A 17,940-nucleotide genomic window follows, 5' to 3' on the forward strand; every position below is an offset into this window, starting at 1 on the left:
AGAGATGGCTTAGAATCTAATTATCTTATTTTTATATTATATTATTTATTTATTTTTATATTATATTATTATTTTATATTATTTCTCAAAAAATTTTGTCAGTCTAAACTTAGCTGAGCACATTCGGACACGTGCCTGTTTTCCCTTTTTTGTGTCTTCTTTTGCACATGCAATTCAAACACAAAAAAACGAGGACGAAAGCTAACTTTGGCAAGCCTAATTTTAAAAACCTTGCAGACTTTGCCAAAATTGCTAGAATTGCAAAAATAGCTAGATGAATAACAAAAGTGTAACAGAACAACAATTAGTCGTATTGAAGCTATAAGACATAGACGTTCGGTCGGAATGCGCTTTAACCCTGATCAAGATATGCGCAAATAAATAAGACTTCGAAAAATTGATGTCGATAGCTTATACACTGCGCGAAATAACCTGACCGATTGGACCGATTTCACCCTATTATAAGAACTATAGCATATAGACGTCTATCTGTACGCCCTTTTACCCTGATCAAGATATTCATAAAACAATAAAGAAAGCAAACTTCAGCAAGTCGAAGTTCATATACCCTTGCAGCTATTGCAAGAATTAAACATTTTTGATAACATAAAAATTATGATTTACTTGCGTGTATGTTAAAAAACATTGAAGCTATGATGATTTGCAGCTCAATAATTAGAAAGGTAACTTATGCATTTTTATTATTTCTATGGGAGCTATATGATATAGTCGTCCGATTTTGATCCAATTTAAACCGTACTTCTACAATATTTAACCATTACTATATGTCGAAGAACGACAAAAAAAATTAGAAAAAGGCAAAGTTATATTTTTTTAAAATTTTTTTTGGGAGCCATATGCTATAGTCGTCCGATCCTGCAATAGAAAGACAACATTTGGGAAAGTTTCATGCAGATAGCTTTAAAACTTAGGGACTAGTTTGCGTAGAAACGGACGGACGGACGGACAGACGGACATGGCTAGATCGACTTGCCTAGTGATGTTGATCAAGAATATATATACTTTATAGGCTCGAAAATGTCTCCTTCACTGTCGCGTTGCAAACTTCTGACTGAAATTATAATACCCTCTGCAAGGGTATAAAAATAGGATTTGAAAAGATTCATGTCAATAGCTTATATACTGCGCGAAATATCCCGAAAAATATAAAAATTTAAGCGATAAGCATTGCAAACTTCTGAATTTAAAAGAAGTACACCGAGACGCTTCACCAATCTCATTTAAAATACTATAAGGAGTTTTACAGTTATTGAATTTTCTGAGATTGCCTTAAAAAAGGTCTGATCAGCCCCATTTAAAAAAGGTGTAGACCGGCCCCACCGAGTACTGAGGCATATATGCTTAGCTAAGATTTTTGCAGTAGCAGTGCGTGCACTTATGACGACAAGGGTAAGCTTAGAAACTTGTTTGTCAAAAGGGTTTTTGTACATTGAAAAGTGTTATCGTGCTTTTATCAATCGCTCAGACATTGCTGCAACAAAAAAAAAAACAAGAAAGGAAGCAAACTTCGGCAAGCCGAAGTTCATATACTCTTGCAGCTATTGCAAAAATTAAATATTTTTTAAAACATTAAAATTATGATTTACTTGCGTATACATATGTCTAAAAACATTGAAGCTATGATGATTTGCAGCTCAATTATTATATAGTTATTTTATATATTTTTATCATTTCTATGGGAGCTATATGATATAGTCGTCCGATTTTGATGAAATTTAAACCGTAACTCTGAAATATTTAACCATTACTATATGTCGAAGAACTATTAGAAAAATTGAAAAATAGCAAAGTTATAATTTTTTTTGTATTTTTTTCCGGATGTTCCTATGGGAACTATATGAAATAGTCGTCCGATTTTGATGAAATTTAAACCGTAATTCTGAATTATTTAACCATTACTATATGTCGAAGAACTAATAGAAAAATTGAAAAACAGCAAAGTTATAATTTTTTTTGTATATATTTTGCGATTGTTCCTACAGGAGCTATATGCTATAGTCGTCCGATTTTGATGAAATGTAAACCGTAATTCTGAAATATTTAACCATTGCTATATGTCGAAAAAACAGCAAAGTTATAATTTTTTTAAATTTATTTTTTCGATTGTTCCTATGGGAGCTATATGCTATAGTCGTCCGATCCGGCTCGTTCCGACTTATATACTACCTGCAATAGAAAGACAACTTTTGGGAAAGTTTCATGTAAATAGCTTTAAAACTGAGAGACTAGTTTGCGTAGAAACGGACGGACAGACGGACAGATGGACAGACGGACAGACGGACATGGTTAGATCGACTCTACTAGTGATGCTTATCAAGAATATATATACTTTATAGGGTCGGAAATGTCTCCTTCACTGCGTTGCAAACTTGTGACTGAAATTATTATACCCTCTGCAAGGGTATAATAAACCGTGTCCAAAGAGACAACGAATTACCCGGAAGATTTAATGACAACAGATTTGCCCTCCTCGCTTAAATTCAACCAGAACTTGGTCAAGAGACCCAACCGAAACCTATACCCCCACCAATTTACATTAGGGAGAAAAACTCGAACGCCCTGGTCAACAAAATTGTTGCGCAGGTCGGGGTAGGAAATTTTCATGTTGTTCCACTTACTAAAAGGAATATTCACGAAACCAAACTTTAGACCAACTCTGAAGAATATTTCTGAATTGTGTCCAAATACCTTGAGGAAACATAGAAAAACCACTACACGTACCAACTAAAAAGCAGCAAGGGCAAGCAAGTTGTATTAAAAGGAATCGAGCACAATGTAGCCGCTAATGAAGTTATCAATGCCCTCAAAGAAGACGGGTTTTCTGCAAAGAACGTTAGTAACATCATTAACATGAACAAAAAGCCGCAACCACTCTTCAAGGTAGAGCTGAAGCCAGATAGCAGAGTCTTGAACAAAATAGAAGTGCATCTTATCTATAACCTGCAATACCTATTGCACCGGAGAATTACGGTGGAAGAGCCACATAAATGGAACGGACCAGTGCAAGGGCAGTCACAAAGCACACTGGAATCAACGATGGTTACCATGCAACGAAGTATGATGGAATTAATGTCCTTCATGAAAACGACCATGCAAACACTGGTGCAAAACCAGAACATTGTGTTACAGTTGCTTGCAAATAATTGATGGCAAATCTACGGATAACCATGTGAACCGCTAATGGTGTTTTTCGGCACAAACTTGAAATAACACAGTTCCAATGTAAATCATATCGACACCTCACAAGCAAATACAACTTCCAAATAAGAGGCTAAACTTTCTACCGCACAGATCATCCAGATGGTAAAGCTTACGGCGGAACCGACATCCTAATTAGGGAACGCATCAAGCACCATTTTCACCAAAGGTTTGCAACAAACTATTTGCAGGCCACGTCTGAAAGAGATCTTATTCAAAGCCCAGAAACCACAGACCACCCCCACAGGCTGACATAGTACAGAACCAACTGGCTAAAATATAAAAAGTATGCAAGTTCCCACATTGAACTAAACCCGCAGCTCAACATCGAAGCGGACGTCGAGTGTTCTACCGATGCTCGTGGCAGCAGCCACTATTTGAACACCAAAAGGAAAAGACGTGCAAACCAACCATTTCAAAACAAATCTACAAATTGAACAGCTTCTACTGAAAAAAAGGCGACTGCGACGTGCTTGGCAAACCAACAGATCACCATCCTCAAAACAACGTCTTAAGGAAACCACACGCACACTAAACCGAGCCCTGAAGAAGGACGCTGAAAACATACAATCACGGTACTTCGAAAAACTTTTGACAACCAATACAAAATATCCTCTGTGGAGGGCTCACCCAGACCTGAGCTTTCCAATCGAAACAGTCACTCCGATAAGAAATATATCAGTTAGCTGGTCCCGCAGCGACGAAGATAGAGCCGAAACTTTTGCTTCACATCTCCGAAAAGTCTTCCAGCCGACCTCAGCCACTGGTCCATTTGTGTTACCACAAATCGAAAGTCATCGGGGAACTGAAACCGAAAAAGGCCCCGGGCGGTGACCTTATAACCTCAAAAATGATAACTCTGCTGTCGACGTTATTTGTAAACTCTTCTATGGGATAATACGTCTCGGCTACTATTCTAGAAAATGAATAAAAATCTACTATCATAATGATACCGAAACCCGGAAAAGACCACACAGTTCCGTCGTCCTACAGACCGATTATTATCGTGTCTATCTAAACTGTTGGAAAAATGCCTTTTAACACGCATAATAACATATCTGAAAGCACACATGTCATCCCGGCACATCAATTTGGCTTCGGTCAAAGCCATGGAACAATCGAACAAGTTAACAGAATAAATTTGCACAGCCTTCGAGCATCGGTAATACTGCAGTGCAATATTCCTGGATGTATCTCAAGTTTTCTATCCAATCTGGTTCGATGGCCTCATGTATAAAATCAAAACAAACTACCTACATACAATCAGAAGCTATTTGAGTCGTATCTGTACAAAAGAGTCCTCGCAGTAAGGTGCAACACAAAAACATCTGACGACTAGACAATCGAAACATTCGTCCTATATACAGCGGATATTCCTACGAATGAGCAGATAACAACATCTACGTTCACTGTCGACACTGCAATCTTAAGTCGCTCTAAAAACCCAAGCCGAGCAACAACACAACTAGCCAATCACCTCATCGTAGTAGAGAGGTTGCTATCTGACTGGCGTATTCATATAAATTAACAAAAATATCGGCGTTCAGCCGACTAACCTGGAGAAGACACATCGAATGCAATAAGCTACATTTAAAACTAAAAGCCAGCAGCTTCCACTGGATCTTAAACGCTCGGTCGCCCCTGCGTGTGGAATACAAGGTTTTACTTTACAATTCCACTCTCAAGCTCATCTGGACTCCCAGCAATGGGGGAACGCGAGCAGCAGCAATATAGACATCATACAGCGCGCACAATCAAAAATCCTGAGAACTATCACTGGGGCACCATGGTATTTTTGCAGCCAAAACATCCACAGGGACCTCAGCATTCTTGCAGTAAAAGATGAAATAGACAAACAAAATGAGACCTGCAATGAAAAACTCTCTGTGCACCCAATCATTTCGGGTTTCCAGCAGAACCCGCCTACAACACAACAGCCTCCCAACCCGGCAATAACTATCAGGGCCCCATAACTCAGTCATACGACTATTAGTTAGGTTATTATCATAAGATTTCATACTGTTATTGTTAGTATCCGAAAGGAAAAGATTCAATAAATAAATAGAAAAGCAATTAAAAAAAAAAAAAGCTATGGGAGCTTAAGCTATAATCCTCACAAAGTGGGAAAGTTTTATGCAGATAGCTTTAAAACTGAGTTACTAGTTTGCGTAGAAATGACAGACGGACATGGCTAGATCGATTTCCTAGTAATGCTCAATAAGAATATATATACTTTATAGGGTCGAAAATGTCTTCTTCACTGCGTTGCACTGTTGGGCAAATGATTAATTTTTGTGACATTAATTAATAACTTAAAAAAGCGAAGAAATTGTCTCGGGATTTGTTTAAGGCTATGATACAGAAAGCAAGGTTTAAAAAAAATATGTTTATTTTTGTTATCAGAAGATTATGCTAAAAAAAATACACGTTTGAAAAAAAATGCCGTGGTCTTATCTTTTATTAGGATATAACAGGTTTTTTCTTTTTAGAGAACTAATTTTCAAAGAAAAATCAGTAATTGTATTGACAAAAATTTTTAAAAACTCTGTAATAAAGAAATCTGTAATTTCGTTTTAATTAATTTGGGACATAAAGCAAACATTTTCAAAATATAGGCAAGGTCGGGCTGAATGCGCTTTCGAGCAACTGCACTTGCAGCTTGAATTAGTAATCTAACATCTAGCATTGATGCTAGATCTTCCACTTCGTTTATTTAAGTTTCATATTTTTTCGATAGAAAGGACAGTATAGGCCGTCCAACCGCTCTTAATGTTTTATTTATTCTAAAATTTAAATGCGAGCTAAATGCCTATGGTTGAATAGATTTAGGTTTCTTTTGCACTTTTCCCACTTCTGTGTTATATTGTAGCGCAGGCTTTAACTTTTCTGTAACCAAAATTGCCTCATCTTGCTTGAAACAAGGTCCACGTATTGACGCTTTAATAAATTCGATAATGGCAATCTACTTTGCACTCTTTGTCGCCTCTGCTTCCCATTTGTTAAGCAATTCGGAGTTTGCAAATTTGAAGTTACAACCTAAAAAGTTTAATTTCGGAAAAAGTGCGCAAAAGAGCACTTTTATACTAACAGAATAGAAAAGTAATTGAATAATCTACAACATGGAACAAGTTTAAAATTTTGAAAATGCTTAAATCACTTTTTAGCTCTATTTAAAAATAACAAATTACTACAATCCATTAGTTTTTTTGGGGTTATACTTACCTTACACAAGATTACAGGGACAATATCAATATCAATATTTATAATTCACATTTGCAAATACATATTACAAACCACTATTGTTGGACTGCATGCCAAAAAATTGCACTTGAATTAGTTTCTTTAATTCTTTTTTCCGAAAAATGTGGTCGGTGGCCCCATAGTGCGTTGCAAGCTTCTTACTGAATTAATAATTAAAACATATTTTAAAACGGTCGTCAAAAAGGCATTTTTAAAAACTGCTAACATCATAACTCGACTACAAGTATACCGATCGTTTTCAATTTAATCATCTTAAAAAATTGTACATTTGGCAGACTTTAAAAAACATTTTTACACCGGAAAACCGACTTCTTTTTCAACCGATGCCATTTTGTTAATAGTTTTTATGTTTTAAAGATCGCATTTTAATAGAACATCGCTACGGCAGTGAAAATACAACCACAGTGGTATTTCGAAGTGTTTAGAGCGCATTCGTAGCAACTTAAGCTGGCTAAATACGTTATGGTGAAGGTCGAGAGACTTGCTGACATCGATAGAACGGCATTCAAGTAGTGAGTACGGCATAGCCGAATTTGTAAAAGCCCACACCTTTGAATAATTAATTCGAGGAAAAACGGTTGAAGAGAATACTGAAAATTCTTGAGGGAAATCCGCTTAATAATAAACAATACATAAAACTCTTGCATCGTCTCAAAGAAATATTTTTAAACAGTAGTAAAAGTAGTATTTTTCAACAGTTGTAGGAAATGCTTTAGCCAGCATTCATGTTTGTTTCAATTTAAAGTATTAAGCACCCTAATTAAACATTATTAAACTACTAGATACCCGTTACTTGATAACCGTTCGTCAGCCAACAAACTTTAAACTAAGTATTCCCCCTACAAAACAAACGAAGTTTAGGTGGCCCCATCTGTCGAACAGCGTAGACAACACTAGAAGCTAAGTGCTCGCAGCACCCTCACCCCCCGCTTAAAGTTCTTTCGTTTTGTCTCTCTACTGCACCGATTACCGGCAAGCAGCGCTCGAACAGCGCAGAAGGGCGGCAAAGCGCGTCAGAGCAGACGACTCCAAAACCACATAATGTCTAAGATATTAGACCGATTTTGAAAATTTGCTTATGTCTACCGATAGATATACACATACACAGAGTCCAACTTCTAGGATTTTACATATATTAGAGTGACAGTACACACTTTTTTTGTGGGCGTAAGAGTGGACGTGGTTCCGTTTTGAAATAAACTTGCGCTGCCTAAGAAATACTTTAATTTGCAAACCCAGTCCCAATTTTTTAGCTGTTAATGTTTCCAAGATCTCGACGTTCATTCAGACGGACAGACAGACGGATATGGCTAGATCGACTCGGCTATCGATCCTGATTAAGAAAATATATAAATACCTTCTAACGAATACAATTTACCTTTTTACACTACTGACAATGGAAGCAAGGCCGTTTCTATGGACAAGGATACTGTTATGGGGGTGCTTGGGGTCGTCAACTTCTTCGAAGGCAGCTTCAACGTTGCAGCGAGATGATGATCGGTGGCAGCAGTGAAATGCTGAAAAAGACACTCTGTCGCGAAATGAAAAACTTTAGGTGAGATTCGGTAAATATTGCGGACCGGCCGGGCGTTTATTCAGCTCGTTGACAATTTGAGAGCTTAAAAACTTAAAACTAGAGCGCTTTAAGCGCTAAGTGCATCATGGAACTCACCAAGAGCGGCAGAGTTCATTGGAAGTCAAGAGCGGCGGAAAGCTCACTGGAAAGTTGTAAGCGGCGGAGAGCGGGAGTACGGGAGCGCAATAGTGCAGCTTCTTTGGTTCCGCTGCCTAAACAGATACAAAAATCAGTGCCACTTTCTTTGTTCCATCACTATCATAATATACCGCCAAGCCGAATTTTATCAAACTTTTCATAATATATTTGTCTTAGTTCAAGGATGGTTAATAGCCATACATTGTCCTGTTCGCACTCCACTTACGCAGACACATACACGATAACTCTAGCTATCGAACCGTTTGACCAATCTTACCTAAATCTTTCACATTTACACCACGAAGGTCCAAAAATGTTCAGAGCATGTTTTGTATTGACTGTTGTCAAGCCCCCGCATTCCCCCTTGCATTAATCGTATGACAGACTTCACGTTCTGTTAAATGTGACAGATCGAAGAAAAAACAAATGTGAACAAATTTTCAATTTCTTTATAAAGTGATAGTGTTTTTATAAATACCCGCACGTCCAAAAATTAACATATGTCGACGTTCTCGAAATACTCCGGACGCCTTGTGACAAAGAATGTCACAAAGTGCAGTGCGACGTTAACGACATAGATTTAAAGAAGGTCATGCAAGAAATTCAGCAAGGCCTTCACGAACACGACGTCGTGTTTTGGACGATATTTTCTGAGCTGCATTTGGTTACGACCATCCTATTGAATTTAATGTGCATGGATATTTTGGAATGGGTAATGGTACACGGCATTAAGGAAGATGATTGAAGCAACTCTAATCAATGACAAAGCGAAAGGCGAAAATATGCTTATAACACGTATTCAAATGATTTCTACAGACATGCCATTCAAGTTCAAACGCCTGCAATTTCCAGTTCGTTTATCGTTTGCCTGACTTTTAACAAGGCACAAGGACAAACACTTCAAATATACGGCGTTATATAAAAGAATCGTGATTTTTACATGGGAAGTTATTTTTTGCATGTTCGAGAGTCATTCATGCACTGGACAGTCATTCCAAAAACGTGGCTTATCCAAATGGCTTGGATTAGAAATACAATATTTGGGATTTACAATTATTATCTTTGCTTATGTTAAAATAAAAAGAAACTGAAGAATAAATACTCCAAATTTTTAATATATATAAATTTTTATTTTTTTATTGAATCGCTGTGACAATTTTCTTATGATTCGTATTTTTGTTTGCTTTTAAATTAATGCTTTATAACAACTTTATGAAGCGAATGGATAATATTGTACTAACGAATCTTCATAAGCCGCACATACTTTGTCAAAAATATCTTGGTCGATTCTCTTCCTCAATTCATAATACTATTAAATTGTATACTTACGAACTGCGCAGCGAAGAGAGCAGGACTACCTAGTTAGGGATAAAATCACATTCCGAATTTAACGAAAGATTCACCATCGTGATTTCAAACTAAAAACAACGAATAAGTAAAAAAAATCTTTTCAAAAAGAGACTTATTTCACGGAGCGAAAGGAATAAAATCGTCACCACAACAGCACTGTCACTATGGATATAAGGACTACCAAAAATCCACAAAGAAGGATTCCTTTAAGACCCGTATGTTCAACGATTGTATCATTATCATACGGAATTTAGAAATTTATTATAAACATGTTGAAGAACATAACGGCGGACTCAACCTACAATAATAAAAACTCAGTTGAAAACTCAGAAGAAAAATTAATATCGTTCGATGTAGTCTCAAGACTCCCCAGCATTCCAAAAGAATATAATAGAAGAACACACCAATATTCCTAGAAAAACATTTATGGCTTTGTCAATTTCTGCATACAAGAAAACAAATATTTTAAATTCAATTACGATGTATGTACATAATTAAAAGGAACGCCGCAAAGTATGTTGAGTACAAAATACAAATGTCCGGTAATGCAAACGAAAATTACAAATTTTAAAGCATATATCTATGTAGGGACAGGTTAGTCTAAACTAAAAACTCGATTATCGTAACACAAATCGGACTTTAAATTGAGGCACCAAGTCAGCACTTACTCAAGTGAATAAGTTCCGTAACTATTTTCCTTCGTGATTTTAATTCTTCATATAAATAGTTGGCCTATACCCATTCCACGTTTAAAAAGTCTTATCTCTTAGCTATTAAAGCGAATTTTAATGGTGCTATGGTGCACCGCTGTTTATTTTGTTTTATTACTCTGGTTTCTATGGGAACGCAGGTTTTATATAGATGCAGTACGTTTTTTTTGGAGACACTCAATTTGCTCATCGGCAGAAACAAGACTTTACAACAAATTCCAGTCAGATTGATTACATTTTAAGAATAAATTGCAACACCTCCTGTTCAGGTACTACTCAAGTAACTGTGAGTGTATTCGGGCAATATCTTTCCGATTTTTGGGATAAACCCATCAGGCCAGACTCCGTCGAAAGCCTGTGGGACAAAAAGTCCGTTGCACGGCAGAATTTCCGATATTCAATTGATTTGATATTCTGTTGAGTTGCTCTATTTTTTTGGGAAATCAAGTCACCGCCTAGAGACTTTGTATACCCTTCCAGAGGGTATTATAATTTCAGTCAGAAGTTTGAATCGCAGTGAAGGAGACATAAAGTATATATATTCTTGATCAGCATCACTAGGAGAGTCGATCTAGCCATGTCTGTCCGTCCGTCCATCAGTCCGTTTCTACACAAACTAGTCTCTCAGTTTAAAACAAAACTTTCCCAAAAGTTGTTTTTCTGTGGCAGGTAGTATATATGTATATATATACAAGCCGGGTCTCATGGGAACAATATAAAGTACATATATTCTTAATCAGCGTATGTCCGTCCGTTTCCACTAGTTTCTCAGTTTTAAAGCTATCTGCATTAAACTTTCCCAAAAGTAGTATTCCTGTTGCAGGTAGTATATTAGCCGGTACGTGTCGGATCTGAGGACTATTGCATGTAGCTCCCATAGGAACTATCGGAAAATTAAATAAAAAAATATATAGCTTTGCTGTTTTTTATTTTTTTTTAGTTCTTCAAGATAAATATTTCAGAATTACGGTTTACATTTTATCAAAATCAGACGACTATATCATATAGTTCCCGTTGGAACAATCAAAATATTAAAACAAAAAAACTAATTAATTATTAAATAAATGAATAAATTAATTTCATTCAATCCGGAAAACCCTTTCATATAGCTGCCACTAAAAATCATCATAGTTTGAATGTTTTTAAACATACACCCACAGAAAATATTTGAACGGAACATTATTATTCAAAATTCAAACTTACTTAAAATAATCTTAACACATGATAATATAATTATTGGTCTATCCAATAGAAAAATTTTAGATTTGAACGTTTTTTTAATTTAATTTTGCAATAGCTGCAAGGGTATATGAACTTCGGCTTGCCGAAGTATACTTCCCGCCCTGTGTTTTTATTTTAATTTTTTATTTTTTACATGGTGCTAACATCGTTAATAATAAATGGCATCAGAAATAATGTTTAGACTGGTTTTGGTATTGCGTTTGATTCTGTACGAAAATCACTTAATTTTACACATCAGTGACTTCATCTAGTAAAATAAGCTATCAGTGACCCAAATGGTAAGACAGAACTGGAGATAAAAAATAAAATTTACATAAAAAATTTAAAAATAAATAAATAAAGACTAAAAATAAATAGTACAATAATCAAACTGCACAGCAAAATCAAAGTTTGATCCCTGACGGAATGGTTAATTTAATTATGTGAGCCAGTGTTACATTACCTCCCTAGACAACCGTAGAACGATGCTTCGTCTTTGCTTAAATGGTTAAGATTATTCGTAGTGAGATTGATAGCCCCGATTTTGCTGTGCCAAGTAAATGAATTAGAAATTGTATTCACCCAGTTTTAAATCATTATAGATCTAATAATGATTTGCATACGTTAAACGTCCAAAGAACTAGTGAGATGGTTCTGATGGCGCCAAGCGAACTGCCATATAAGGTCAGCTGTGTTCCGTAAGACAAAAACCTCTGTAATAAACAGCACCAGTGGGTATCTGTCGCTGCTTAGCAGCAGTACCGACGATGCGAATAGCCGCATCTAAATAGTTGCTGAGGGCACGGGCTAAAAACTAGCTCAGTCTCTAAGGGTGGGCTCAGGAAGATGGCGACCCTCTGTTTTATTATTCGCCAGCACATTTCCTATTCTCCACATCTCGTTGGACCTATTACGGAAGCAACACAAAATAAGAATAATATGGAGTTCGGAACTCCAAAAAACACGAAACTCAGCGAGCGTTGGCTCCACGTGCTCTGGCACCAGCTCGGGGATTTTCCCGAAAAGGCCCCATCCCAAACTAGGGATGATAGGTGGCAGACAGTCGGTTGCCACCCACAGTAGTTACAGTGAAGACCGTCGGGCAACCGATATTTCAGGGCAACCAATATTTACCTAAGCGATCCCATAAAAGGAGCAAGATTGCCAACCCCTCAGCCGAATGGCTGAAGAAGGTGGAATGGGCCTAAAGGATCCAAAGTCCACCCAGCCCTATCATTTGCGGACATTACGCGAGACAGCGTCCTGCTTGGACTTGTGGACCAGGGAAACACCGGAGGCCGGATCCCAAGGAATAAGTGGAAATAAGTAAAGGGGCAGCCTGCCGTCATTTGTATTTGTATGGTGTTTCGGGACTTCCACAAAATTCGCTATTCTGCTGAGATGCGGGATGGTTCCAAAGCAGTGTCAAGGTGGTGGCCTGCGATTGTCAGCGATCGGCTAACCTCTACAAAGAGGCGACAGCGCCTACAAGGCCGAGCTGATATTTGGCTGCAGAGATGCAATCCCCAACTTCTCACGCACGACTGGAAGGTCGTAAGGGTGAAGCCGCGTGAACACGGAGTCGGTTTCCCCAATAGAAGTGCAATTCGCATCAATGTTTATAAAGGAGACTCAAGCTAGAAGGAGACCCGTTCGTCAACACAGCAGAGCAGGTATTTGCCGTTGAGATCGAAGCTCCGGAGAGGATGAGCCGGATAACGGCTATTCCACCGACGCTTCTCTACGCGAAGAAACGCAAGCGATGACGCCGGCAGACGAAGCTGACGCGAACCTCAGCGGGAGCGAGGAAGCCGTAGCTAATACTACTGCAAGTAAACCTCCACCACTGTAACGCCGCATTCAGCTGTATTCAGCCTAATTCAAAAGTAACAAGGAATTTTCACTGGTTGCATTCCTAGACATTGTAGGCGCTTCCCACAGCCATTACCCCTCGCTGACCTAGGTGTTGAGACCTGCTCATTAGAAATCTCAACATAAACCAGTTTTGTAAATTGGGGTTCCCCTCAAAAAGGGGTACTGTCCCCCTACTATGAAACATCGCAGTCAATAAACTGCTATGTAAATAAGAAAGCGGCGGATGAAAGGTTGAGGCATATGCGGACGATGTAGTCATCATCTTCACGGGCAACGACGCGCTAAACGCTATGTTGAGCATTCCTAGTCTGGACTTAGCCGGCATGAAACGGGCTAAAATAGCGGCGGTTAGTTTGAGAGACACTGTCTAATGGAAATCACAAACATATGGTCCTGCCAGACTTCTCCAAGAAGGCAAATCAATGCCCATTAAATCGGACCTGTGCAAACCAATAGAATTTGATAACCTCAAGAAGGCAAATCAATGCCCCATAAAACGGACCTGTGCAAAAACAATAGACTTTGATAACACTCCCTTTGAGATCCTACTCCCAAGTAGAGAAAACTGGGAGCAGGGTCAGTCAGGACCCACAGATGTAGTTAGCATCTACACCGACGGCTCAAAACTAGATGACCACGTCGGCGGAGGTCAAAGAAGATGGATTAACATAATCAGCGATAGCCAAGCGGCTATTAGGTCTTTCCACGCGACCAACAAATACTTTCATACAATATCAAACACTGCTTAGTGGTTTCACATGCCAGCAGACTGGGCGCACTCCAAAAGGATTTCTGCGGAAGCTGCAGGGACGAGGAAGAAGATGACGGGAATAGGACAGGAACACCTGTTCTTTTCCTGTCCGGCCCTATGCAGATTAAGATCAATCCACCTAGGAAATCCCTTCATGATTAATCTCTCAGAACTTGCTAACAAGAATAATAAGGTTCATATAAGCAACCTGCATATATGCTAAATCAGCTGCAACGGAGCAGCAGACACTTTGTCATTTATATTTCACCAACACAAAATTAAGTCCCACTTTTTTTACTATACCTTTTTCTATAAGTGCTTTTTCGATAAATAGCGATAGCTCGCTATGTGTTTTTGGTTTTAAAGCAAGATTGTAGGTATTACATAGTCAAAAAAAGAAGAGCCACATTTTTTTGGAAAAAAAATTTTCTTGCGCCCTTGAAGCGCAGAAATGCACACCTTGCCACAATTTGTAAGAATTTTTGCACATTTTTTACGTTTTCTACATATTTTACCCACGTGTTTAACAAAATCACTAGGCTATTTGACGATGCACAGCTGTTCAGTTTAGCTGTTATCGGATGGAGTATGTGCTCTGTGGAAATCGATATTTCACATTTATCAAAAACCAACCATTTCAAATGGAAAGAGGGCATTAGCTTTGGTGTTTAAACGCTTGGAGATTTTTTTTTTTTGATGATTGCGAAAATTTTAATGAGCATATATTCGTTTCTGCTTAAGCGAGAAAGGCTATTTAAAGACGACTTTTTAATCGAAAACGAGTACTAATACTGGCTGTCCATCCTTAATAATAATAATCAAACACAAAAAATCGATTTTCTAAAATTGAAAATTACGCAAATATCTGAGCTAATAATAAAATGTGACTAAGATAACAGAACTACAGAATATACTGCTTATAATATTTTGAAAAAAAAATTTTGCAAAAGATAATAAAAGGTTTAAAAACCTTATTATTGTTCAAGAACAGTAAAGTTACAAATTTTTAACTTTTTTAAAAAGCATCCGAAATCAATAGGCATGGACCAAAAATTAAATATATTTTAAGACGATAAAGGAATCAAATTTCGGCAAGCGAAGTTTATATAACTTGCACCTATTGCAAAAATTAAATATTCTTTAAAACATCTAAATTTTGATTTATATGCGTATATATTTAAAAACATTGAAGCTATGTTGATTTTCATCTCAATTGTTCGATAGTTCCATGACATCGATATGATATCGTTTTTTTGATTTTAATAATCTAAAAAAAAAGCAAAGCTATATTTTTTTAAAGTTTATGTTTCCCAATTGTTTCTATAGTTGTCCGATCCTGCTCGTTTCGACTTATATACTACCTGCAACAGGAAAGCAACTTTTGGGAAAGTTTCATGCACTTAGCTTAAAATTGAGAGACTAGTTTGCGAGGACGGACAGACGGACATGGCTAGATCGACTCTCCTAGTGATGATATTCAAGAATATATATACTTTATAGGGTCGGATTTGTCTTCTTCACTGCGATGCAAATTTCTGACTGAAATTATAATATCCTCTGCAAGGATATAAATATAAGTCTAGCTTCCACTTTAAAACAATAATTTTTTTTTAAAAGAATACATATTTGAAAACTATTGTAATTTGTTCTTTTATATGTACATAAATATTACCTTACCTTTTTATTATAATTTTATATTAACTTCACTTTTCACTGTATTTCACCGATTTCACTGATTTTTCAACCTTATAACAGTTATTTGCGGACCGTGTTTTGGACACATATTATGTTATATTTTAACTGTATCTAGGGGAGCTCTTCTCGGTGACCATTATATTTGTGGTCTGGATTCTCCGAAAGTAGAAAATCAAAGAGACGTCGTTAAAGTTTGGCCCAATCTACATAGTTTGTGATCGAAGGAACAAGCAAAATAATTTTTTTTAACAAAATGGCGGTTTCTCAAATAAAAAAATTGATTTTTGAGAAAAATTTTGGCTTTAAATTGCTTATAAGAAATATATTTATCGGAAAAAATCTTTGATTAATACTTAAAAAATATATATAAAAAGCTGATTTTTAAATTTGAGACTAATCGCTTAAGCCGTTTTCGTGTAATGTTGGTATGTTGGACTTTGAAAACACCATTTTGAGAAAAAAACGCGTTTAAAGCTTTTTATTCTACTTGCAAGAACTCTGAACAGCCTTTTAAAATTTGGGTGTAGCTTTGAATATATTCACCGGAACGATATGAAATTTTCAGTGTGTATTCTTAGATATATGCACCCTACCAAAATAAAATAAAAAAACAAATACATTTTTTTTTAATTATAACAACAACAACCCCTTAAAAAAAGAATAAATATTAGTCCATCTCAGAGAACGTGTTACTGCAAAGTCCCATTGAGACCAGACGAAAAATTTTATTTTATATGAGATGTCTCACATATGTATAGTATAATCCTTTGTAAAATGCACATGTATGTTAATAACTGTGATATATTGTTCTGTTAGTACTGGACTCACCTCCTTGATCATCAAGGGCTACAAGTGTACGTATCCCTGCTTCCTTGCTCTGGTGTGCAGCAAATTGAAATGTAAATAATTTTTAAAAGTGTATAAGTATTGTGTTATTATTGTTCATATGTAAACAAGAAAGAAAGCAAACTTCGGCAAACCGAAGTTCATATACCCTTGCAGCTATTTCAAAAATTAAATATTCCTGAAAACATAAAAATTATGATTCACTTGCGTATATGTTTAATGAAGCTATGAAAATTTGCAGCTCAATTATTCGATTGTTCTTTGGGAGCTATATGAAAAAGTCCGATTTTGATGAAATTTAAACCGTAATTCTGAAATATTTAACCATTACTATATGTTTAAGAACTAAAAAAAATTAAAAAACAGCAAAGTTATAATTTTTTTATTTTTTGCCCGATTCTTCCTATGGGAGCTAGATGCTTTAGTCGTTCGATCCGACTTATGTGTTATCTGCAATAAAAAGACAATTTTTGGGAAAGTTTCATGTAGATAGCTTTAAAACTGAGAGATAAGTGTGCGTAGAAACGGACGGACAGACGGACGCACAGTCGGACAGAAGGACGCACAGACGGACAGAAGGACAGACGGATATGGCTAGATCGACTCTGCTGATGCTGATCAATAACATATATATAGGGTCGGAGATGACTCCTTCACTGCGTTGCAAACTTCTGACTGAAATTATAATACTTTCTGCAAGGGTATAAAAACAGGAAGGAAAGCAAGCATCGGCAAGCCGAAGCCGTTGCAGCAAATGGTTTATGCTGATATTACTATAAGATAATTCAAATTCCAATTCTAACTCTTATTATAATAGTTTACAAATTGAAAAAAAATACCCCCAATCCAAAAATAAAAATTTCTGATAGAGTACGACTTACGTGTATACCACTAAAAGTTTGTTCTTAGGTACATTTTTTTTTAAAGTTTTTGTCAGCTGACTTTTTAAGTTTTATTTAATATCTCGAGTTGTGGCCAACCGATCTTGGTGTCATACTGAGTAATTGGATTGGATAGGTCATTTGTCTGCAACAGCTCGACAAACACAAACTTTTTGAAAAACGGCTGTAAAACGGCTGTAAAGTCCATTGAAAAATCCATATAAATTCAAACTTAATGTTGGTATTTGACTTAATCGGACAAGCTAATCATGCCAGAAATTCATTGAAAATTCGATTTCTTGTGGATTTTTAAAGCACAATTTTAGAACAACATCTTAGTAGGCTTAAGACCTGTAAACTGTGAAGAGTGTTGTCGTAATATATATTTTGTATATTCGAAAAGTTCAATTATGATTT

At 36.6% G+C, this 17,940-nt stretch overlaps 1 protein-coding gene across 2 annotated transcripts in view; it reads right to left on the minus strand.

Moving 5' to 3' along the window:
• The window catches only part of LOC121467315 (synaptosomal-associated protein 25), a 461,557-nt gene that overhangs the window by 264,154 nt on the left and 179,463 nt on the right, over positions 1-17,940 (minus strand). The window contains exon 4 of one of the 2 annotated variants that reach the window (XM_041708699.1): positions 16,625-16,673. The exons of the other annotated variant lie outside the window; for it this stretch is intronic. Within the exon in view, the coding sequence (XP_041564633.1) occupies positions 16,625-16,673 (49 nt within the window). The remainder of the gene's footprint in view (positions 1-16,624; positions 16,674-17,940) is intronic. 2 annotated transcript variants of the gene reach the window in all.

The sequence above is a fragment of the Drosophila elegans genome, unplaced genomic scaffold, assembly GCF_018152505.1.
Source record: "Drosophila elegans isolate 14027-0461.03 unplaced genomic scaffold, ASM1815250v1 contig_37, whole genome shotgun sequence".
NCBI lineage: Eukaryota > Metazoa > Arthropoda > Insecta > Diptera > Drosophilidae > Drosophila > Drosophila elegans.